This window comes from Sorex fumeus, unplaced genomic scaffold, assembly GCF_029834395.1.
Source record: "Sorex fumeus unplaced genomic scaffold, SorFum_2.1 ptg000265l, whole genome shotgun sequence".
NCBI classification, from domain to species: Eukaryota; Metazoa; Chordata; class Mammalia; order Eulipotyphla; family Soricidae; genus Sorex; species Sorex fumeus.
The window spans coordinates 39,444,167-39,463,157 of record NW_026606322.1 but is presented as its reverse complement, the minus strand read 5'-3'; the positions used below and the strand labels follow the sequence as shown (position 1 = coordinate 39,463,157).

The 18,991-nt window shown below is 33.4% G+C and overlaps 1 protein-coding gene across 2 annotated transcripts in view; it reads left to right on the top strand.

The window, feature by feature from the left end:
• NCAM2 (neural cell adhesion molecule 2) overlaps nt 1–18,991 on the top strand; it is a 442,733-nt gene that overhangs the window by 272,102 nt on the left and 151,640 nt on the right. For both annotated transcript variants that reach the window (XM_056109214.1, XM_056109215.1), the window contains exons 6-8: nt 3,199–3,316; nt 11,103–11,263; nt 15,256–15,401. In XM_056109214.1, coding sequence (XP_055965189.1) covers nt 3,199–3,316; nt 11,103–11,263; nt 15,256–15,401 — 425 coding nt within the window. The remainder of the gene's footprint in view (nt 1–3,198; nt 3,317–11,102; nt 11,264–15,255; nt 15,402–18,991) is intronic.

The following is an 18,991-nucleotide window of genomic DNA, read 5'->3' as shown; positions in this document are numbered from 1 at the left end:
TTTCCATTATATGCAGAATTTCTATGTTGACTTCTGTGCTGTAGCAGCATGAAATATTTTTTTAAAAGGCAGAAAGATATGTGTATCAGTAAATGAATACAAAATCCTGGAAGGGATCTCAATGATATCAGAACTTTCTAATGATGCTAAAGAAAATTTAATAACCAAGGGCTGGAGAGATAGTACAATGAATAGGGTTCCTACCTTATTGTACATGGCTCACCTAAGTTTGATCTCCTGTACCACATATGGCCCCCTCAGTGCCACCACCACCAGCACTGTATCTTGGATACTGGGTTAAGACATCACTGTCAGGTGTTTCTCACCTTCCCTGCCATAACAAAAAATAAAGAAAATTAATAAGCAGCAGTGCTAATAATATTTACCAAAATAAGGAAATTGAAGAGACTTCAACAAGGACTGAAAAATATGGAGAACACCCAATCAGAAATGATTGAGTCTAAGAACACAGTAGCTGAATTGAAAATGAAAATACATGTAAACTTAATTATAAATTAAATACACAAAACCTTAAAGAATCTAACCAGCATTGGCAAATGAAACTTAGCATTTAACCCATCACTAATTTGGCTGTGAAATGTTTGGAGGGCCTTGAGGTCTCCTGAGTACTGCTTGGGAAGTAGCAAATCACTTGGTATTAGAACATTGTATGCATGACACTTAATAATGTATAACTTTGTATCTCAGCAATTCTTGATGATTCAATAAATTTATAAAAAGTCATGTCAATTATACTTTTAGAACACAATGATATGAAAGTAGAAAATAACCATAATATGTACTCCAGGAAAAACTCAAACATATTTAAACTGAACAGTATATTGTTGAATAAATATTGGGTCAGAGAGGAAAGTCCAGAAAAAACTTAATGCTGCAAAAATTATCATAATATCTTGAACATAGCCAAAGCAATACTGCCAGAGAAGTTCTTAGAAATAAAAAATAAAGAAAAGGGTCAAATACATAATCTAACCTCACATCTTAAGGAACTGGAAAAAATAACTAGTGGAACCTAAGTTATGGAAATAAGGAAATAATGAGAATTAGAATGGAGTTAAATAAGATAAATCAAATATTAATACAAACAAGAAATCAAGAGGTTTATTTAAAAATAAACAATATTGGAAAACTTTTAGGGAGACTCGTGAAAATTCAGAAAACACTGTAGACAGAATTAGAATCAAAAAGAATTTTAATAAATGTTAAAATATCAAACACAAAGTTTTTTACATAAACCATTGCATAAGGTTTTTATAAGTAATATTTTATAATTTTCAAATGAATTGAATATGTGTTGCTCAACGGAATTTAGAATGATGTTTTTTAACTACATTTTTAAATAACAGGGAAATAATGAAACGCCATCACAATATATTTTGATGATTATAAGACATAAAATGTAATGAAATTCAATTTAATGTATGTAAATAGTTATAATTCTCATATGACTATAGAGAGATCCTGTCAGATCATGTTCCTTAAAACTAAATTTAGAGAGAATAATTATTTATTGGCTTTAATTACTAATAAATAATTTTGGTTTTAAAATTATTTTGTGTCAATAAAATTATTTTTGTGTCAATAAATGATTTGTGTATTGACATACAATGTGAATATGTTTTTAGCCTCAGTTGCTATAATGCTACTATCAATGCTAACTCAAATGCTTTGTGCAGATGTTAATTGTAATCATACTTTTAAAAGCCAATCTGTTCATGATGTTTAGTATAAGAATAGCATGCCTTTAAGTAATTAATTGTAGGAATACTTATTTTGCCTCATTCAATTGAAAACCTTAAAAGTATGTGTTAAAGCATGCACATTTAATGTGCTGGAATTTAGTTTCTGTTGTGGATATTATTGATTTGGCTATTGCAAACAGTGCATTTCAGTAACAGTTTCAACATATCCAAAATGTGCAGCATATACAATTTTTTTCAAAGTAATTAGTTAGAAATCGGGGATGCTTAAATGTGAAATTGCATTGTTCATGAAAATCTATTTTACACTTTCTTGGCTGAAGCATTTTCTCTTCATAAAATGTTCTATATTTGTTTGAAGAAATTAAGTGTAGTTAATCAGAAAGAACATTATGGTTTGACACTTAATTTGAAAGTCCTGTCTTGAAGCAATGAATGATTACTTATAGAGTTATATATTCCATTGAGAGTCCAAAGAGGAAATCCATTTATGTTCCAAGATGGTTTAAGTATTGATGTAAGCCAGGGTGGTATTGAATATTGGCTGTCTTTTTGTGAGAAATAATCATAAAATTGCTCATATACCTATGTATAGCAACTTGAATTTCCTATCCATCTTTGCTAAAATGCCCAGTTAATTGTTTTAGCTTAATAGACTAAATTCTAAAATAGAAATATAGTACTGTCTAATTACTTACCATAGGACAGATATGCCAAAAACAGTAACAAGTCTCACAATGGAGAAGTTACTAGTGCCCACTTAAGCAAATCGTTGAACAAAGGGAGGACAGTGCTACAGTGCAGGAAAAAAACTCAGTGACTTTAAAAATTATTTTTATTTGCAGACTTGTCAGTTTTACTAATATCAGAATAAAATGTTTAAAATTTAACCGTGGTCCAGAGAGATCATACAGAGGTTATAAAAGCCCATGCTTTAAAAAAAAAAAAAGATTTGTTGCTGTTTGATTTTATTTTGGGGGCCGCATTTAGTGATGCTCAGGAATTAATCCTGGCTCTGCTCCCGAACTCAGGAATTATTCCTAACTGTGTTCAGGAGTCCAGAATTGGCTGTGTGCAAATCAAATGTCCTCCCTGCTGTACTATCTCCAAAGACCCCAAAAGCACATGCTTTGATTGTGGATGATCCAAGTTGACTCCTCTGCACTCCATGTTACACTAAGTGTGGCAGAGCTCCTGATAGTCACAAGCAATAACAGAAGTAGCCTTGGGAGCTCTCATTACCTTCTAGGGGTCACCTGAATAATCTTAGTATAAGAGGCCCCAAACAGTTCTGCGTCTTCAAATGACCCATTTGCTGAGAATATTCAGAAGGAGCTTCTGGGTATCTACAGACAACTACTCAGGAGATCTCCCTGTGCCAAACAGTGAACATTAAATTAATAGTGATGAAATGAATTAACAGTGGTATTGCTAACATGTCATCTGTTTCATTTGCATTCATGTTCCTTTTTTTCAGTTCCACCAGCAATCATAATGCCTCAGAAATCCTTTAATGCCACCGCAGAGCGGGGAGAAGAGATTACATTATCCTGCAGAGCCTCGGGCTCCCCAGAGCCCTCCATCTCCTGGTACAGGTAGGCTATGCACTCATGTGCCCATCACTAAGCCCATTTTAGGCTTGCGAAAAAAATGTAACCATCGTTTCACCAAAAGGAAAAGCATTGTTTTTGAACCTCGTTTTGAAATCAGATGTTTAGGGTTTGGAGGCATAATATAGCAGGCAGGACATTCTCCATCCTCATGTTAGATCCTAAACCCGGTCAACCCAAATGGTTCTCTGAGTTCAGCCAGGAGTGATTCCTAAGCACAGAACCAGGAGTCAGTCCTGCTACCACCGGTTGTGGCCCACAAACAAAAACAAAAAGAAAGAAGAAAATCATCTTCAGGGGAAGATATGAGAAGGAATAGTGGCAATAAGCAAGGGCATTTATTGGTCAAAGGTCTTGGACATTTTGATGGTTTAGAGGTGAGATAACTGTACATGAAAACAGTAAGAGTCAATAGTGTTATACAAATGTGGCCCAAACCATAGTAGTACATTTGAAAATTACAGTGCTTTTGTTTTCGTTTACACATGTTTAGATAAAATTCCTCAAGTTATCAACAAAATGCTTTCACCCAAGTAAAAGGTAGAAACCAGACATTTAGAATGTGTTAAAGATGTGTTTTAGTCTCACTGAGCCAAGAGCCTCATGATCAAATAAATAACTTTATTACTATTATTTGACATTATCTGAGAATAGGAATCCCTGAATCAATGGCTCCACTAATGTCAGTATATAAAAATCACACTTCATCATAATTTAGCTTTTACATTTCTTTGTGTTTTATTATTACAGAAAAACTTATTATGTACAATTAAGCTTCCTTTAATTTAATCAGGTTAACATATTTTAAATTTGGTTGTATATGTTGCATGTTAAAATATACAATTAATTATAATAACTAATTTTTGAAGATTATTTGTTTTATATTATCAAATATATGTTTAAATATTCCTTATCGAGTTTGTGGTTTAATTGCTAAAGGAGAGGCTATGACAGTTAATTGAACAATCTTGTAAATTTGTATTAGTTATTCAAGTTATTACTCATGCATAGCTATAAACATTCACAGAATCATTTTTATTCTGTACAAACTATGTAGTAAAATAATAATATAAAAATTATTTGTAAAATGAATCCAAATTGGAAAAAATACATTAGTAAATTTATTTTATAAATTAAATAACTGAAACTCAATATATATCACTTAAAATATTTACTAATATTAAGGTCAAGTCTCAAAAATTTACTTTTCCATAATAAATAGCACTAAACAAGGCATTTCTCCCGAAAGAGTGTTTTTTGAGATTATGTGAGGACATTGACTCCTTAATGATGCACTATGCTATTATTAAGGAATTCTACATTAAGCAGTAACATATTCCATCCAAGTAATTATCAGGTATTTCAAATCCTGTATTTCTAATGTGCATCTTTAATAATTTTAGAACAAATTGCAGCATCAAATATCTTTTGTATCTGGGGCTGGAGATATATCACAGCAGGTAGGGCATTTGCCTTGCACATGGCCTACCCGGGTTCGATACCCAGCATCCCATGGTCCCCTGAGCACCGCAAAGAGTAATTCCTGAGTGAAGAGCCAGGAGTAACTCCTGTGCATTGCCAGCTGTGACCCAAAAAGGAAAAAATATATATATCTTTTATATCATTAATCACAAAAACAATTGTTCTGCAATTCTATTCTTGTTATATCTTCTTTTTGTTTACATGTATCTTCCCTATTGTTCAACATGTTTATAAATTAACATTTACAAAGAAATTATCATGAATATTCGCTCCAGCCCAAGAAGTTAAAATTCAATTAAATTTATATTTTAATCTAATTTATTTTGTGGATTTGCTTTGTTCCTTGAATACCAAAATTAAGTATTGACAATTAATGAATAAAATTTTTATTTACTGAATCTGAAAGAAAAGTAAATGTTTATACTGAAACAAACAAGGTAAAATTAGTATAAGTGGGATGCTTTTATCTTAAGAAATACATCTATGCACATAAATTTTATCATTTAGGGAAAAATATTATCACTAGAGAATATATGAGAAAAGAAAGAGAGGTCCACATTGTATTTGTACACAATATCTTTGTATCCAGAGATATAAAGGAAGGTCATAAAAATAAATAATAAAAGGGTTGGGGTCAGGGACTTCAGGATCAAGTATCAGAGCATTGTAGCACTGTTTCACTGTCCTCCCATTGTTCATCGATTTTCTCGAGTGGGCACCAGTAACATCTCACAACAAATATTGAGATTTGTTGTTATTGCTTTTGGCATATCTATTACATCACTGGTAGCTTGCCAGGCTTTGCCGTGCGGGCAAGATACTCTCGGTAGCTTGCCAGACTCTCCGAAAGGGTAGGAGGAATTGAACCCAGGTCCCCCGTGTGCAAGGCAAATGTCTTACCCACTGTGGTATTTGAGAGAAATCAAAAATTTTTCCAAAGGAAACTTAATGACAGAGAATTCAAAAGCACGAATGAAAACACTTTCTCTGTATATTTCACTTTTAATATTTATTCAGAGGCTTTTTTATCTGTTGATAACATCATTTGAATTATTGCAATTAGTCCTTTAGCCTTTTTAACGTCATTGAATTTCTATGTTAAAATAGCAGTTAATTTTTCCTATTAAGTTACTTGCTTATTGTCTGGGTTACCGCCCATCAGTTCCAGGGACCCTGGTACATTTGGGACCAATGACGGTTCCACCGGCTGTTGGGACAGGCCCACAGGCTGGTTAATCAGTGGCACTTTATTCAAATCTATCAGCATTATTATAGAGAAATTGTGAAGGGTTGGAAGTCATCAATTACACATAGATATGGTTTAATATTAACATAAGCAATCAACAGATATAAAGCCCCACCTTCAGGGGAAATTCTTCTAGGTGATCCACCCGAAGGATGGAATTCCATTTGGGGTCTTTAGTAGTCTAGATTCCTTCTAGGTGGTCCATCCAAAGGTGGGAATCACCTAGGTGCATATTGTTTTCTCATTTCTTTTTACTTCTAATCATTTTGTATAAACACAGTAGAGATAAAGACTTTTATCCATACCCTAAATTAAGCTTAAAATGGTCTTTTTGGTCTGATGATAAAGGGTAGCTTTTTCTAGGGACTTCTCACTGTATTTTCCAGGCTACAGTCCTCAGGCCAGGTTATTTTTTCCTAACCCCAATAGGTCCTTTTTCAGTTATTTCTTTTTGTGTCATGCTAGTTTGTTCCATGATTATGCTCTTAATGTATGATACTCCTTTTGGTACTTAGAGTGTCCCAGGGTAGCTTAAAAGCTTGTTCCAGGTTCGAGAGACTAACCTTCGGGGGTGTAAGGTAATAAGATCAATCTGAGGGCAACTGATGGCTGCCCAGGAGAAGCATTTCAGAGTCAATTAGTCCCATATTATAAACACAACCATTAACTGTGTCCCCATGTCTATACAAAAGTGACATAGCTCTAAAATAAAAATATGCAAAGGACATAAAGGAAACAGAAAAGCAGTATTTCATTGACATATACAAAATCCAGAACCATCAGAAGATTTGACTTTATCAGTTACTGTGGCAGATTTGGAGATATTTGTAACTATGGGGGGCACAAAGAGAGGCTAAAGATAAACAAAAAAGATTGGAGTGGCCAGTTGAACTAGGTGTGCCTCTGGAGCACTCTGGTGGGTGTAATTCAATTAACCTAAGCTCTCTGCAGGAGGAGAAAGGACAACCCAACATTATGACTAAACTCTCAAAAAATTATAATCCAAGAGTTTATGATATTTTACCTCATTTAACTCTTGCAATAAATCTCAATAATAATGTGTTTGATTTGTTGGTTCAAGTCTCTGAAGGATACTCTATTGTGTTTTCATTCCTGAATTTTCTGGGATCAGGGGAAGTCCTCCGCCCCTCTCGGAGAGCCCGGCAAGCTACCGAGAGTATTCAATATGCCAGACACAGTAACAACAAAGTCTCCAATGGAGACGTTACTGGGCCCGCTCGAGCAGGGGAAGTCTAAGCATCTAGAATGAAGAGGGAGCAACCATTCTTTTTCTGTTACTGGCAAAAGTTATAGGTAATTCCTCCTGAATTTTTAAAAATTTTCAATATGGGGTGGGATTTTGATTGCACATATATAAATACAAATTTTATTATTTTATGCAAATACACAACTGATATGTATTTATTTTGTGATCTTAGTGAAATATAATTTTAGAAATCCACCTATTTCTTTTAAATTGTATATACTGACATAAATCATCACAGTTTTCTTTGTTATTCTTTGGCTCTGTTCTACCTATACTCATCATTCCTCTTTCATGCAGATATCCTCTTAATTGGTTATTTGTTCTACTATATTTTTCTTCTTGATTAGTCTCAATAGAGAATTATAAATATAATGATCTTCTTAATGATTAGCATTTGGCTTAACTAACTTTCCCCCTTTCTCTGCCTTATTAACATCTACTCATATCTTTGTCTTTCTTCTGCTTTAACCTTCTTTTTTTTGTTTTGCATTCAGACATGGCTCCAATTTAATAGCATGCATTTATCTAACACAACCATATATATTTCTCCTTTGTAACCTATTAAAATGAATCTTAACAATTTTGATATTTATATTTTATTTTAAGGAGGGTTTACCTAGCTATGCACAGTTACTTACTCCTAGCTTGGGGACCACTCTTAGGGACCATTCCTGGGGAGGCTTGAGGACTTTATGAGGCTACAGCAAATTGAACCCTATCAGATGTGCAATGTAACACCTCACCCAATGCTTTATCTTTCTAATCACTTATTTTATTATCATTATTTTTATTTTATTGTTTTTATAACTGATATTATTTTCATTTGAGGGGACACCCAGTGGTGTTCAAGGCTTGCTCCTGGCTCTGCACACAGGTTTACTCTTGGAGATAGTCAGGCAAACATATTGAGTTCGGGAAATCAAACATGGGTTGGCCTAATGGAAGGCAAATGCCCTACCTGCTGTACTCTGACATTTTAACATCATAGTTTCATTATTTCATTCAGATGTTCTGAATGTCTGTGTAATTAACATTACAGTGGTTACATATAACAGTGGTTATATTAATATATGTACTTGTTTCTAAATATTTTGGTATATTTTATATATAATTCTGCTACAGTTTATTAGTTAAAATCCGTATCTGTTAGGGAAAAAAAACATATGACAGCAGTTTGTTCAATTTTATTGAATATTATTTTGTGGTTGATATTTATTTTCATTGTGCATTTGAATTATATATATTGGATATTGTCGTATAGAGTATTTAGGTATTAGTAGGTCAACTAGATTTATATTATAGTCCAAATATATTTAATATCCTCACTGAATAATAATTATTCTAAGAGTCAGTGTTCAGTTGTCTTTCATTTGTTTCATGTGCTTTGGAGCTCTGTTATTTTTTAAATATTTTCAGCATCAGAAATATTTTAAGAATGATTTCAAGATTTTATTTTAGTGTAAGAAAATTATATCTTTGTCTATTTTATTTCAAGTACTATCTAGTTTTGGTGGTTTTTATTTGTTTGTTTTATGTTGTTTTTGCCTTAGTGGTGCTCAGGGCTTATTCCTGGCTCTGTTCAGGGTTCTGTTCTGGTGGACTAGAGGGACATTTTGTGAAGCCAGAGATTGAACCCAGGTTTGCCATGTGCAAGGCAAACACTCTTATCAGCTGTTATCACTCTCGCCCCTTCTGCCTGTATTTAATTGGCTATAGATTAAAGTTCACTGATTTATATTATCGTGTCTTTGTGTTTAATGATTTTTCCTTCATTAATATTTGATCTTAACACCACATAAATACATTTTATTCTATTTTTACCTTATAATATTTCCTAAAGAAGTCTCCATATTTCTGATATGTACCTCATCTCAATCTCATTCTTTCACTTTCATGAACATACAAAACATATCCTAATATTTATTTTAATATCTATTTCTACTTATGATCCATATTTTTCCAGAAGTTTTGAAACCACTGTTTTTAAGATAACTTTTTTAAATTCCACGGTGCATTTTAAAACTCAAATGGATCACCCCCAACACACACAGATAAACACACACATATGCACACATGCAAAAATACACACTTTGAATCAATACATTCAAAGGATCTATATTATTTTCTATTAATGATAACAAGGTTAATAAGATTTTCAGGATAAGTGTTCTTGACTCACTCATTTGCTATATTTCAGATGTTTAACAGAATATTTTGTGTGAAATATATATGGAGATAAGGAATATAAAAACCTTGCTAATTTACATCACCATGTGAAATTAAACATATCCAAATTAAGGGTAGAGCAGAGATTCATACCTAAATAATTAGCTCTGTGTTAGGAGAAAGGATGGACTTAGGAAGAATTAGAAGGAAAAGGATAAAGACGAAAAATACTCATTTATAGGTTTAATTATAATTATTTAAACAGACAATAGAGTTTTTCTTATAAACTACAAATTGTTAAAGACTGTATTATGCTGTTATTTCTGATATTATAGGAGACAAGTGAATACATTTTATTGTTTCAATAAAAAATACTTGTCATCTTCTAATAAGAATTATATAATATTATGTTTTGTGAAAGGAATTATCCAAGACTGCTTTCTAAAACGTAGCTACTCGCCTCATGTGAATTTTGAACATTAGAAATGATTTTTATATATATAAAAAGTTTTACATATCAAAAATTCTCTAAATACAAATTATGTACTAGTTTTGAAATAATCTAATAAATTTTAAAAAATAATATAACCAAGTATATTATATCAGTAATTCCTGTGAAATTATTATGTATACCTTAAGTTCTATAATACAAGTTTTCTGTAAATGTTATTAAAAATAATTTGTGAAAATTATAACACTAGATATAAAGTTACTATTATCATGTTGTTTAATAGAATTTATAAAAGTCTTTCGCTCAATGAAAATTATAAATGTTTTATGATATATTCGCACATGTTAATAAATAATGGAAAAGCAGATATTATTAAGAGAGTAGAATATAAATTATTTTTTGATTCATGCCTATGTGTTCCTGGAAGTAAAATAGTATGTCCTCCCATTGTTGATAGATTTGCTTGAGCGGGTCCAGTAACATCATCATTTCGAAACTTATTACTGTGTTTGGCATATTGAATACATCTCGGGTAGCTTGTCAGGCTTTGTCTTGTGGGCAAGATACTCTCCGTAGCTTGCCGGGCTCTCCGAGAGGGGCAGAGGAATCGAACCCGTCTTGGCCAGGCCGGCCGCATGCAAGGCAAACGCCCTACCACTGGGCTATCACTCCAGCTCCTGGAAATAAAGTGTATATTCACAATGTATCATCACAATTATGTATTTAAATTCCCTTTCCTTTGAATTCTTAAATTTATATTCTTATAGGGATTCTTTAAATTTAGCAAATAAATTTGTTGAATAAGCATGTATTAAGTCTCATATATAGAATGTGTATATGAAATAAAATCAGCAGACACTTTTTTTTTAATTTAGTGATCAAATTCACAAGTGAGTCAGTGTGTAATAATGTCAAGATTCAAACACAGATAAAATGTTATTTATATCTCAAAGGGAAAAATAATTTTCAGAAAAATTTCATTACTTATACTATAACTGTCATTGAACTTCTACAAATAAGCTTTCATTGAGATATAACCTTGTCTATCAAAGGCAGTATCTGTGGAATTATTGACAACTACCAATAAGAAAATTTGACTGTGTTCTTCTCTGAAGTTATGGAATCAGATTCATAAAGACCAATCTGTTTTTTTTCTTAGAAATGGCAAATACATCGAAGAAAATGAAAAGTATACGTTGAAAGCAAGCAATACAGAACTAACAGTCAAAAATATAATCAATAGTGATGGGGGTCCTTACATCTGCAGGGCTACAAACAAGGCAGGGGAAGATGAAAAGCAGGCTTTTCTTCAGGTCTTTGGTAAGTATTATAACATGGTGTTTAAAATTTTGATACAGATGTAAAAATGTTTGTGCTACATCTGAAAACCAGATTGTCTTAATTAACTAAAGAATAAAGTTGAGGAACGCACAAAGTGAAACAATAGTCACAGACATGTGCACTGTGACCATAAAGCATGGTCACCAAAGGGAGGTCTGTAATAGGAAATAGCATGATAATTGGAGCTGTGGACTATTGTGGAGGGATATTTTTACTTTGGTGGTGGTCATCGTATAGTAGTAGCACTGTAACACTGTAGCACTGTTCTCCAGTTGTTCAATGATTTGCTCAAGCGGGCACCAATAACGTATCCATTGTGAGACTTGTTACTGTTTTTGGCATATCAAATACTCCACAGGGAGCTTGCCAGGCTCTGCCATTTGGTCAGGATACTCTCAGTAGCTTGCCAGGCTCTCCAAGAGGGACGAAGGAATCGAACCCTGATCAGCCGCATGCAAGGCAAAAAAAAAGCCCTATTTGCTGCAGTACTGCTCCAGCCCATGGTATAGTGTATTGTTTAAACATTGTTGGTCAAATATACTTTGAATAGAGCAGGTATTGCATCTCTAAATCATATAATTACATAAACTAATTTCTCAGTTAAAACAAAGATGCTATGATGTCTAGAGAAAGAATCTAACTAAAATTTTACTTTTTCACTCATAGGAACTCTTTAGCATTTAAAACACCTTAATATGGGACTGGAGCAATGGCACAGTGGGTAGGGCATTTGCCTTGCACCCGGCCGACCCGGGTTTGATTCCCAGCATCCCATATGGTCCGCTGAGCACCGCCATGGGTAATTCCTGAATGCAGAGCCAGGAGGAACCCCTGTGCTTCACTGGGTGTGACCCAAGAAGCAAGGAAAAAAATCTTAATATTTCAAACTATGGTTTCTTGGCCATTTTGCTAATATCAAATGTAGTATCTGTTCCTCTCAGTTTAATGTTTCAAACTAAATCTTTATTTTCTGATCAATAAACTAATGTAAAACTGTAATTCTCAGGGCTAGAGCAATGAAGTAGCAGTTAGGGTGCTTTCCTGTCACACAGCCTACCTACTACCATCTTTGGCACAGAATATAATCCCCTGAGATTCACCAAAAGTGATCCCTGAGCTCAGCACCAGAAGTAAGCCTTGGGCACTGCCAGATATATTGCAAAAAAAAAAATCAATCAATTATTATTACATCACATTTTTTAGAATTACATATATTTTATCACAGATTATTTTCCAACTCAATAGAAAGATAGAAAAGTTTCTTAAGATACGCATATTTCTACTGATTCGGTTCTATACATACTATATACACTACATTTACGTTCTACTGATTAAGTTTTATATATAGTTATTATAAATGTTTAGAAGACTCATTTGGATTATTTTATTTTCAATATACTTCAAATGGGCACACTGACTTTATAGATCAAAAATGTCACAATTATGATATTATGGTATTAGGAATCTCTTTTTTAACATAGAGAAATTTTTTTAGTTGAGTCAATGTGAGATTCACATTTACAAAGCTGTTCATAATCAGATTTCCGTCATGCAATGTTCCAGCATCCATTCCTCCAACAGTGCATATTTTCCTACTACCAGTGACCCCAATTTACCTTCCTCAACCCACCTCTACCCACGTCCTGCCTCTATGGTAGGCACTTCTCTCTCTCTCTCTCTCTCTCTCTCTCTCTCTGTCTCTCTCTGTCTCTCTCCCTCTCCCTCTTCCTCTCTTTCTCTTTCTCTCTTTTTCTTTCTCTTTCTCTCTTCTCTCCTCTCCTTTTGGGCAATATGGTTTGAAATACATATAATGAGAGATTATCATATTTATTATTTTATCTACTTTCAGCATGCAGTTCTTATCCAGAACAATCATTTCTAACTCCCATTGCTATAGTGGTTACTTTTCTGTCCCAACTCTCTTCTCCCCCAACACTGGACACAGGTTTCCAACCAGCCATGGATTTATCTCATTTGCCCATATTTTTACTGTTCTTGGTATTATTCTCATACTTTTTTTTATGTCACACAAATGCGTGCAGTTATACTATGTCTGCCCCTCTCAGTCTGTCTGACTCATTTCACACAGCATGATATTCTCCATCCATTTATAAACAAATTTGTTGACTTCATTTTCCTAATAGCTGCATAGTAATCCATTGTGTTGATATACCATAGTTTCTTTGTCTACCTGTCTGTTCGCGGGAACTCAGGTTGTTTATAGATTCCGGCTATTGTGAATAGTGTTGCAATGAATATATAAGTGCAGAAGGAATTTCTGCTATGTGCTTTTGCACCACCACGGTATATTCACAGAAGTGGTATTGCTGGGTCACATAGAAGCTCAATTTCTAAATTTTTGAGGAATTCTCATATTATGCATTTTCATTCATTCTTGGTGGAAATTCCCACTGCTCCACCCTTTTTAGAAAACATAAATTACATATTTACTTAACAAAATTAATCAGATTTAACGATATATTTTAGTTTATTGTTATAATCTAAAAAGCTTATTCTTTTAGTTTTCAAGGCAATGCAAAATAAGAAACATAAAAGTACATAACTTAAACATTATTTTAAAGTTTTATAAAATTTGCGAAAAGACATAATTTTTACAACTAGACATGATTTGGGACACATGTTGTTCAGCTTTTTATAAGGGTAAAAATTAGCAGTAATTTGGTACATTTCTAATGGTATTATTAAATGAGATAAAAATAAATCAACTGAATACTATATGCTATTTATTTAAATGCTGCTTCTCTTCACACTTTATATAGTATACTTGACTATACAATCCATATTCAGGACTAATTAACCTTGGTGAAAGTTGTGTGGATTCTTTCATTATTTTATTTTTTATTTTTCTTTTTCGTCACACCTGGTGATGCACAGGGGTTATTCCTGCCTCTGCACTCAGGATTTACTCTTGGCGGTGCTCAGAGGACCATCTGGATGCAAATGCCTTACCCACTGTGCTATTGCTCTAGCCTCTTAATTTTTCTTCTATTTTCCTTTTGATTAATGCGGGCTATGCTCAGGGCTTACTCCTGGATCTGTCCTTAAGGATTTCTGTCTAGGCGTGAGGAGCCATATGCAGTGTCAACTCTGGATCAGGAGTTGGCCAATTTACAAGGCAAGCACCTTACCCGTGCACTATATCTTGGGCCCTACAGAACTGTTCTAAAGTTGAAAAGATAATTACTAAAACAGGATGTCCTTATTCATCAATCTGCACACTTGTTTATGTTTACCGTTTCTTATAATGATGATGAGAAATGATTTTACCACTCTGATTTGCAATACATTTAAAGATAGGGTTTCATGCATACCAGAACATCACACCCTTCACCAGGTCTGAGTCTGTTTCCCCCACCATTCTCTCTTTGTCCTCACCATCCTTCCCCTCCCTTATCCATGGTAAGGTCAGTGTCTTTGTGACTTTTTAAAAGTAACATTTTAAACTGGAGAGATAGTACAACTAGTAGGGTGCTTGCTTTGCCTGTGACCCATTCGGGTATAAACCCTGGTACATATAGTCCCCTGAGTAGTGCGAGGACTGAAAACCCTGAGCAGAGAAGCAGGAGTAAGTCATAATCTCCACTGGCTGTGGTTCCCCAGACAAACAATGAAATAAAATTGTCTTAATTTTGTCAAATTAAAAGAATGAAAAAAGTAATAAGCTGATTTCAGGTTGGCAGTACCTTGAAATTATCATTTGCTCCTTGGTTTACACCCACTTCAAATTATATATTATTTGTAGGAGAATTGTCTTTTGAAATTATCTTCTCATAACTTTGCAACTCTCATACCACTCTTCCAACCCTCATAAAGCAAAATGTCTCGGTGTAACTGCTACAAAATACATTATTTAACCTATTAAAGTAACCTTAAAATGACTACTTTGGCATGTAAGTCAAAGTAATATGTTTTACTTCTATATAGATTGAATAATGTTTATATTTTTACAGTGCAGCCTCACATAGTACAACTTAAAAATGAGACGACGTATGAGAATGGTAAAGTAACACTTATATGTGAAGCCGAAGGAGAGCCCATTCCTGAAATCACCTGGAAAAGAGCAGTGGATGGAGTCACGTTTTCAGAAGGCAGTAAGGTATAGTGTTTCTATAGTATAGTGTTTTCTATTACCAGTGCTATTAATTCTTTCACACATTAAATTTCACAATATGCCAATATACAAAGTAACTTAATGGAATCCAATAGTTTAATTTTTAAGATAACAACCATAGGGTCAAACTTAAATTCAGATGACAAAGAAGTCAAAAAGTAGTTTCTAACAAAATGTTAATTACTGTCATTGGTAGTTGGTATTTTTTAAATTTACTACATGAAATTTTCTTAAATGAAAGAATATGTAGCACAGAGCCTTAGAGTGTATATTTAATAAAGTTTTCAATGATGTCATGTAGAATAACATTCAGGTCATACTTTATAATTTCTAACTACATGTCAAATAAAGTTTAAAAACTATTCCTTTAAGCAGAAAATATTCTTTAAACAATTACTTGGTAACTGACAGCTTATACTGCATTTTTAATGATCTTACACAATGCAGAAATGAAAACTCAGATTCACAAAAAATATAGCAGTAGTTCAAAACTACTCTGGAATTTCATTTGTGTAGAAGAATAATTTTCTTTTTTCATAAATTTATAATTGAATACAGTATGAACAATAAAATAGAACATTTTGATAGAGCCATTCACCATGTAATAGGTAGCCATTAGAGGAGAATGCAATGATTTTGTATGCATGTACTTTATAATTGATTATATATTGCTATTTTATAGCATTCTATGGGTTTTTATGACTGTTGCTTTTCATAATTGCTGTCTAAATTTGAAAGCATATATGAGTGAAACAGAAAAGGAAACATAGTGATTTAAAGATACAAATATAATTGTCATTTTCACAGGTGTAAATATATTTAAAATTGAAATGGTAGGTTTGATTTTCAGTGTTAAAGAAACACTCCTTCAAACCTAAATCAATGTATGCCAGCCAGTGATTTCTAAAATATAAGTTTTGCTTGTCAAAAATAATAACAGAAAATATTTGAAGTCTGAAATATAAATTTCCTCTGGCATATCAAGCTTTTGCTTTGCATGCAAACAAAATAAATAATACAAATGCTTTAACCCTCTATTAAATAATTTGTCCCATACATACCAATCTATTTTACTTCATTCATATCTCTATAAATGTTGGCATATTTCAGAAACTATGTTTTGTAGTATTAACACTGATTTTAATATTCTTGTCTTATCTATTCAAGTTAAAAATAAAATTTATGATATAAATAGATTACAATATATATGGAAGTTTATAAGTATTTGGTAAGTCAGATATGTAGTTTATTGTAATACTTTATTATAACAGCAGTGTTGCTGTGGCATAATCATAATTCATGATTTTAATTTGTAACAAAACAGCTAGACTTATCAAAAACTATGTGAAATGGCTTTATATATTAAATAGGAATAATTCTTTACACAAAATCATTTGAGTAATAAATTTCATGTGTTTGTGTCCGATTGTATCTATTTATATCAACTCTATAACATGTTGTTTTCTTGTCCATTAAATATATTACCTTTTAAAAAGAAATATTGTTTAATTTATGTGTTGCCATACATATAAAATATAATTATTGTGTTATTAATAAAAGTTATTAAAAGTTGTTAAAAGTTATCAAATACATAGAATGCCATGATATTTTATTTATTTTAAGCACTACAGACCACCCACAGTGTATGGGAATCTTTTCAACGGTAGCTGTGAAAAAAAAGTTTTGTTTATAGTTTTGTTTATAAAAGTATAATGTATTTATTTTTTTACAAATCTTATAAAACCATAGTAATTTTAGTATAATGCATTTCTACATCATATTTAAATGAAGGTTATTTATTATCATAATAATTCTCTAAATTTATTTAAATGTTAGTTTTCTGTGCAGAAAATTTCCCCATTTATATCCCTAATTCCCTCAATAGATGGCATTCATGAGATATGTAATTGAGCTAAAATTTGAAGTAAAAAAAATAGTTTTAAGATAAAAAATTTATATGAAACTAATATCCAAGCCAAGAGAAAACAGGGGCCAGGAGAACTGATCAGTGTTTGGCAGATTGCCACAAGTTGTGTGTGTGGTGGGGGAAGGTCTGTTAGGATAGAGAAAGGATCAGTAGGATAATCTGATAATTCTGGACAGGAATTGAGTGCTGAAAGAATGTTAAGATATGCATTATACCTTTTAGTATTTGTACAACAAACTATAAAGATGAGAGAGAGAGAGAGAGAGGCAGGTGTGTGTGTGTATGTGTGTGAAACTAGATACATTGGTGGTGGGAAATGTACACTGGTGAAGGGAAAAATGATAAATTAGTTTTAAGTTTTAAATTTCAGTGTAATGGAATTTTTGATGCTTTGATCATGAAATTATTCTTTGAACTCTTTGATATGGGGTTTTTCTCAACCTTAAAATATGGGTAATATTTTTTATGTTATAAATAATGCAAGTAGTTCGTTGTTGTATATACATATATAGTACATATTCAATTAATATTTTATTTCATAATAGTAGAAAAATTGGTAAATACTTACTTTTTTATTATATACTGTGAAAACTCCATAAAGTCGATAAATCTATCCACTCATCTATGGTGTGATTGAACACTGTAACAGAGTATATTTTTTTCTTTTTTTTTCTTTAATTTATTTATTTATTTATTTTTCTTTAATTTATTTATTTATTGAATCACTGTGGGAAAAGTTACAAAGCTTTCAGGTTTAGGTCTCAGTCATACAAATATCAAACACATTTCCCTTTACCAATACTTATTTTTTACCACGAAGAACCCCAATAAAACCCCACCCCCCACCCCTCCCAGTCCCTGTGAGGCAGATGAATTCTAGTTAGCACTCTATCTGCTTTGATTAGATTCATTGTTTCAATAAAAGATTCACCACTATTATTTAGGGTTTACCCCCCCCCAAAATCAGACATGCTGAAAAAGCATTGTGAAGTGATTTGCTTTCTACAGCTGGGTTCAAGAATTAAATGTTGGTTTTGGATTTCTGCTATTTTACTTGTTAACCCTGGAAGTATTTCTACTGAAAGTCAGATAATTAAGAAATTGGTTTCTGTGCTCTGGAGTCGTGGCCGTGCTGGAGAGCCGCTCGTGGGGGGCAACTGGTGGCCTCGGTAGGGCGTGAAGGACGGACCGGAACGCCCCCCTTCCCATGAGGTTTTAGTCGCCCCCACACCCCCAGCTCATACCTGCTCTCCACAAGGCTCCCATGCGGCCACAATATTTCTTTCCAAAGAAGAGAGGGCGAATGGGGCAACACCCTTTCCCCTCCAGGCAGACATGATGGCCTGGATTAACGCATAGTCCATTCACTTTTCTGCTCCAAGCTGCTGGGTTCTGCATTAAGTCCTTGTGCTTCTGGGGTTGTGGCCGTGCTGGAGAGCCGCTCGTGGGGGGCAACTGGTGACCTCGGTGCGGCGTGAAGGACGGACCAGAACTCCCCCCTTCCCATGAGGTTTTAGTTGCCCCCACACCCCCGACTCATACCTGCTGTCCACAAGGCTCCCATGTGGCCGCCATCCTTCTTTCCAGAGAAGAGAGGGTGAATGGGGCAACACCCTTTCCCCTCCGGGCAGACATGATGGCCTGGATT